Raw genomic sequence first — 7500 nt, 5'->3', positions numbered from 1 at the left:
CACTCGAGTACGAGGATGATCTCGCTCTGCGTCTCGTAGACCTCGTGCAGGGCGACCACATATTCGTTGGCCTTGGCCAGCTCCAGGACGGCCACCTCGTTCAGGATGTCCCCGCGGCAGTCCTCGCCCTTGCGGCGCTTGCGCAGGAACTTGGCCGCGTGCTCCTTGCCCGTCGCCTTCTCAATGCACTTCTTCACCACCGCAAACTTGCCCCTGGCGGAGGAGGAGGAGGAGGAAGAGGAGGAGGAGGAGAGATATTTAGTAACAGAAGGAAGCACAATGAATAAAAAAGGAGAGAGAGAGAGAGAGAGAGAGAGAGAGAGAGAGAGAGAGAGAGAGAGAGAGAGAGAGAGAGAGAGAGAGAGAGAGAGAGAGAGAGAGAGAGAGAGAGAGAGAGAGAGAAAGAAAGAAATGATACAACAAAGAGAAAGTCATGGACAAGTGTCTGTAGTGGAATTAGTACGGTAGTGTCTTCCATCAAGGCTGTAAACTAAAAGGCAACACCAAAATAGAGACCCCAAAAGAGAAAGTAAGTGGTGGTGTGTTTGTCTATGCCAGTATGTTTATGACAGCCAAATGCAAATCGAGATCAAATTGGCAAATGAGACTATGGAAATATCACCTGCTGGTTCAACGGCATCGAGACCTCAGAAAAAGACAAACAGACAGTTCAGATGGGGCTGGGGTGAGTTGAGGATGAGAGACAGAGAAAGACAGAGAGACAGAAACAGAGACAGAGAGAGACAGAGAGAGAGACAGAGACAGAGACAGAGACAGAGACAGAGACAGAGACAGAGACAGAGAGAGAGAGAGAGAGAGACAGAGACAGAGAGAGGGGGTGAGAGAGACAGAGAGAGAGAGAGAGAGAGAGAGAGAGACAGAGACAGAGACAGAGACAGAGACAGAGAGACAGAGACAGAGACAGAGACAGAGACAGAGACAGAGACAGAGACAGAGACAGAGACAGAGACAGAGACAGAGACACAAAGGAAAACAGAGCCCCACACTGCGTGGCAGTCAGAGTGGTGAACGGCAGGAATTTTGGCTGGCGGTCTACAGTACAGCCAGAGAGAGTAGAGAGATAGAGAGGTTCCATTGGCCCATTGTTTCCTGGTTCTATTATGGCCCCCCTTAGGCAGACCTAGGCAGACCTAAGGACTGTTCTATTCATTGTAGGAGCATTATGACACGGCCGTTTAGGCAGACCGGAACCTGGTCGCGTTAGGTGCCCATAGAAACCTATTATGTTGGCATATCTCTATACTGCCGTACAATCTTAGAACGCAGTAACTCTAAAAACGGCAAACTGAGAAAAAAGGCTTCAAAGTTTTCCATATGGCGCGACAACTGTGTTGTCGGTAAATTGGTGGTGACACTTCCTGGTAATGCTTTTTTAGGATAGAAATTTAATGCACACAAAAAAAAAACCAAAAAACAACATTTATGTGTCTTTTTGCCACAAAAAACCGACTTACTGCGTTCTTGGCTGGTATTACTGCCACAAAATGGAGTTACTGCAGGAGTTACTGCGTTCTTAGCTTGTATTACTGTCTACTCCCAAACCAGTCCCATTGGAACGTGCAGCAGTAACTCGCCGATTTACTGCGTTTTTGTTTAACCTTTTTTGGGTCATTTTTGCACTTTCAAAATGAGTTTTCTCCAAAATGGGACGGTGTTGGACCACCATTTTTGGACACAAGACAATTGAGGTAGTTTAGAACCGATTTCCGATATAAAAAAAAATTCGACCATTTTGAGTTACTGCGTTCTAGTATTGCACGGCAGTATACTTAAAGAATCTCTGGTACAGCAGCCAGTGACCAGTGACGGACATCGGAGAGGAGAGGGGAGGGGAGGGGAGGGGTGACGGACAGCGGAGAGGAGAGGGGAGGGGGAGGGGGAGGAGCCAGAGTGACAGACAAGCGCTGGGGGGTCAGACTGGTGGGTCATGCCGGGGTGTGGGCAGGATATCCGATGTAAAGGCTCAACTGGCTTCGCGCTGGCCCTGTCTGATAAAGAGAGCCTCTGTCTACTTCAGATGCCGGCAACCCACCCAGAGCACTGGCTCACACACACACACACACACATACTACACATGTGGATACGGACAGACACACACACGCACGCACGCACACGCACACGCACACGCACACAAATTCAGACGCGCATTCATACACACACACCATGACACAAACACACATATGGAGACACACAGAAACACACTCACTCACTCACTCCCTCTCAGAGAGACAGGATAATGACTAAGTAGCCTTGTCCGTTTGCTTATTCTCTCGGTTGACAGGGGGCAAGGACAAATGGCTCGTCGCCCACCCACTCATCCCCACCCTCCTTTTTATCACCCCACAATGGACCACCAGTGTGTGTGTGTGTGTGTGTGTGTGTGTGTGTGTGTGTGTGTGTGTGTGTGTGTGTGTGTGTGTCAGAGGGGCAAGAGGACAACCCTTGTGTACGGCCTCTAGACCACCCAGTCGACTAACTACCAGACTGATAGTAGTTGCTCACCAAGTGGGAATGTGTGTGTGTGTGTGTGTGTGTGTGTGTGTGTGTGTGTGTGTGTGTGTGTGTGTGTGTGTGTGTGTGTGTGTGTGTGTGTGTGTGTGTGTGTGTGTGTGTGTGTGTGTGTGTGTGTGTGTGTGTCAGAGACAGAGAGAGAATGCAGACTCAAGCCGAGGTGATTGTAAGGTTGCTAGTTAGGTCCACCACGAACACACCCTCAGTGTGTGTGTGTAAATGTACGCGAGTGTACACTATGAGTGTGTTTGTGTTGGAAAGTAGAGAAAAATGTGTGTGTGTGTGTGTGTGTGTGTGTGTGTGTGTGTGTGTGTGTGTGTGTGTGTGTGTGTGTGTGTGTGTGTGTGTGTGTGTGTGTGTCAATAAAAAAATGGCAGCTAGCTAAAGCATATCTTCACAGAATAACTCTGTTCCATCTCCGGGTGGGGAATTTGTCAGTCAGTGAGACGTGTGTGACAGCCAGTTACGTCCCTGTGTAGACTCAGGGCTAATGAGTGTTCACCTAAGATGCCATAACCTCCTCCTCCTCCTCCTCCTCCTCCTCCTCCTCCTCCAGGCCAAAAAGAGTGATTTACTAAGGCTCATGTGGACCTGTGTTATTTCTTAACGTGTGTGAATATGTCTAGGATTGCCGGGGGGTAGAAAAACATTTTTTTCTTCTTCTTCTTGTGTGTGTGTGTGTGTGTGTATGTGTATGTGTATGTGTATGTGTATGTGTATGTGTATGTGTATGTGTGTGTGTGTGTGTGTGTGTGTGTGTGTGTGTGTGTGTGTGTGTGTGTGTGTGTGTGTGTGTGTGTGTGTGTGTGTGTGTGTGTGTGTGTATGTGTTTCGAGGGGCGGTTTTGCAGGGTAGCAAAAACAAGCGCTTTTCCTCCACTGGATGATTGAATGCTCTGAAGTTATTCCAAGCTCCTCTCCCAGGATGGGGAGGCTGTAAATCTGGGCTCCTGGGGCCAGTGGGGGGGGTGGGGGTCCGGAGGGTGGCCCTCGCAGAGACTCCCAAACAAGACTACCCCACCAGTGTTGCCAGATTGGGCTGTTTCCCGCCCAATTGGGCTACTTAGGATGGCCGTGTTGCGGGTAAAAATGGCATTTAGCAGAAAAACCCGCCCAATTTTTGCCATAGAAATCAACAGAATTGGGCGGAATTTTGTGCTTCTATGCGGGTTTGGAGCATTTTTTGGGCTGGAAATCATCAGCCTCATCTGGCAACCCTGTACCCCACAACATGACGAGTGGAGTGGGGGCCTCACCCTTAGCCCTGAGGAAAGACTCCCTGCCTGTGACTGAGTGGGTGAGTGAGAGAGAGAGTGAGTGGAGGACGACTGACGCAGGGGACAGAGAGAGAGGGGACAACTAAAATCACACACACATGTGCGCGCACGCACACACACACACACACACACACACAGCTGAGGCTTTCTAGGAATCCTACACAAAAGCCCCCAGTGGTACTGTTCCTTGCTGTGCTAATGTACCGTACGCACAAGCAAAGAAAGACCGCAGTGTTGTGTGGAAGTGTGTACAGTATGTTTGTACACGTGTTTGTGTGTGTGTGTGTGTCCATGCGATATATGCATTTCTGTTTGTGTGTGTGTGTGTGTGTGAATGCGCATGTCTCCCAGTGTCTATACACGTGTTTCTGTGTGTGGTCAGGTTGCGTGTCTATGTGTGTCTATACACGTGCATGCGTGTGTGTGCGCACGCGTCTGTCCGTCCGTCCGTATGTGTGTGCGCGCGCGCGTGCGTGTGTGTGTGTGTGTGTGTCTATTACACATGTGTGTGTACACGCTTTTATCCGTGTGTGTGTGTGTGTGTGTGTGTGTGTGTGTGTGTGTGTGTGTGTGTGTGTAATGGCACTGGGGGTCCGTGTAGTGAATCTGTGTGGGCAGATCTCCGCTGACTAATGATCCTGTTTCCCAGACTGGACGGCCCAGTGCCAAAGTGTCTATGAGTCGAGCTGCCAAACTTTGGCCACTGTGGCCACCACACTACAGGCACACTGGACTTCCCCTTTCCTCCACATCACCTTGGCGACTGATGATTGGCGGCTCCGGAAAACTCCTTGGCCGGTTGCCGGGCAGCTAGTGGGTGATTCTCACACACACACACACACACACACACACACACACACACACACACACACACACACACACACACACACACACACACACACACACACACACACACACACACACACACACACACACACAGTTGCCCACTCTCTCTCACACACATACACACACCACTTCCACCCAGACGAAGACCAGTGGGCACGCAAACCGTGTTCCCTGCCAACGCTCGACAGGCCACAGGAAAGCCCTGCTCTCCATCCAGGACACGTGAGAGGGGCACAGCGGGAGAACGATAACAAACACTTCAATCTCTCTCTCTCTCTCTCTCTCTCTTTCTCTCATGTGTTCTCTCGCTTCGCTTGTGAGGTCCGCCACCAGCTCCCACTGTACCAACCACTGATCTGGGACCAGCAGAATCTTCTCAGGTGTATAACAAGGAAGTGTTGTCTTTTCCACACATGCAAACCAAAAAGATGCATGTTTCAGCACTCTATCTTCTGCTCTGAGTCTGAATCATCACTTCTGCAACCGAATTTTCAAAAGGTTCTAGTTGAAAAGAAAGCCTAAAGCAAACTTGGATGAATTTGTCATGTTTTTTTTTCTGTATGCAAACTAAAGACTAAAATTCATCTTCATCTGCTCAAGGTCAACTGATCTGGGACCAGCTCCGGCACCGCAAAATCTACTCAGGTCCTGAACAAGGAGGGAAAGAGACTAGGGGTAGACCGATACAGGTTTTTTAATGGCCGATGCTATACCGATTATTTTTTCATCACCCTTGGCCGATACCCGATTTCCGATAGCCGATATTTGGGGCCGATATGGGTTAAAAAAAAAGGTGAAAAAATGACAAATATTCCAGGTCTCAAGTTAACTTAAACATTATCAAATTGAGGCACAACTTGTAACTTAACATTTAAACACCCACTCTAACAATCAAGTAATGTCTAACAGTCAAGTAATAAAAAAAAAAGTGTCTTGGTGCTTTTAACAAAACCCGAATAACATAAAATAATAAATATTGCGTATCGGCCAAAAACACATGTGTATCGGCCGATACCGATACACTTAAAAAATGCAAATATCGGCCCGATACCGATATCGATATATATATATATATATATATATATATATATATATATATATATATAATATCGGTCTATCCTTAGAAGAGACTGCTCACACCTGAAAAATCTTGCAGTATTTCTCTTTAATGCAAATAAAGGACTAACCAAAAAAAAACAAAGCTTCAACACTCTCTCAGTCTTTATCAGTCATCCCTCTACTCAATTCCCCTTTTTCTGCCTCAGAGGTATGAGTGTTATGAAGGCAACTAATCTAAACACCAAGCCTGGACAACATCACTATGGAATGCACTATATTTCCAATCGCCCTCCCAGTTGAATGTGGTGTTTACATTACTCCACAAGAGGAGAAGGAGAAGGAAAGAAAAAAGAGGTGAGATTGTTGATGTGCCAGCCGAGCCTTAATAAAAGAGAACCATGCAGGTGCAAAAGAGAACCATGCGGGTCATTAAATGACTGCAAAAGGAGGTGTGTGGGAAAAGATGCAACTGTACACAGACAGAATAAGAGCGAGAAAAAGAGTGTGTCTGGAGTGATAACTCTATGTGGGTCACCTTGCATGGCATCAGACAGTCAATTCATCTTATGCCCACACACACACACACACACAGTGCTTTGTGGTGGGTCATCTTTTCATCATATGCTTGCACGCACACATGCGCACACACACAGGCGCAGTCATATTGCTTAGTGGTGGGTCATCTTCCCATCATATGCACACGCACACACACGCGCGCATGCACACGCACACGCACATACACACATACACACACACACCCACACACAGTCATAGTGCTTTGTGGTGGGTCATCTTTCCATCATATGGGCTCACACGCTCTCACACACACCGCCACAGTGTCATGGTACTTGATGTGGACACATCATCTGTCCTAGCCTGACGGTGGTTGAATGGGGAACTTTAGATGAAATCTACTGTACTGACGTGACGACCATAAAAGGAAGCTTTCAGTCACCGTGACGTGAACAAGGAAACACATGCTACAGTCATACACTACACACACACACACACACAAACACACACACACACACACATACCCCTCTGCAAAAAAAACCTGAAAGGGGTCGGAAGAATTGTAGGGAGGGTGTTAATCTAATAGAGAATATTTTCACTCCCTCCCTCTGTCTTAGTCACTGCTCTGTCCATCCACCTCTCTTTTCTACCCCAACACACACACACACACACACACACACACACACACACACACACACACACACACACACACACACACACACACACACACACACACACACACACACACACACACACACACACACAAAAATCACGGGAAGGAAGAGTGGCAAGACTGGCACAGAAGCACATGCAGGATGTAAGGCAGCTGTGTGTGTGTGTGTGTGTGTGTGTGTGTGTGTGTGTGTCAGTCTGATGACTGTCAGCTGCCTCATCGTTCGGGACGTTTATTCTTCCCCCCTCCACTCCGCCGCCCCTGAGCATAATGATCATAATGATCCCGAGGGCAGGAAACAGGCACCAGATCGCGCTTACACTAACATACTGACTAACACACAGCTCCAGTTGTTAGGCCTAGCGGGAGGAAAACGCCTTGACACTTCAATTACACCAGGGGCAATGAGGCTGAGAGTCTGTCCCTCTCTTACATAACTCAACTGGGAGCAGAACCATGCATGCCGGCCTGTTGCACTCCCTAGCCAACTAACAAAAGTAACCTTTGCTCCATTCCATTGCTGATGGTATCAAGGTCGTCATGGTTGTGATGCTGATGGCCTTGATGATGGCATCAAAGGTCATTGGAACAGCCAGACTAA

At 48.0% G+C, this 7500-nt stretch overlaps 1 protein-coding gene across 1 annotated transcript in view; it reads right to left on the bottom strand.

Moving 5' to 3' along the window:
* Positions 1–7500, bottom strand: part of stk17al (serine/threonine kinase 17a like) — a 31564-nt gene that overhangs the window by 22083 nt on the left and 1981 nt on the right. Inside the window, exon 2 of the mRNA XM_063184954.1 lies at positions 1–213. Within this exon, the coding sequence (XP_063041024.1) occupies positions 1–213 (213 nt within the window). The remainder of the gene's footprint in view (positions 214–7500) is intronic.

The sequence above is a fragment of the Engraulis encrasicolus genome, chromosome 2 (genome assembly GCF_034702125.1).
Source record: "Engraulis encrasicolus isolate BLACKSEA-1 chromosome 2, IST_EnEncr_1.0, whole genome shotgun sequence".
Lineage (NCBI taxonomy): Eukaryota > Metazoa > Chordata > Actinopteri > Clupeiformes > Engraulidae > Engraulis > Engraulis encrasicolus.
The sequence above is the reverse complement of the archived record's forward strand: the minus strand, read 5'-3'. Positions and strand labels throughout refer to the sequence as shown.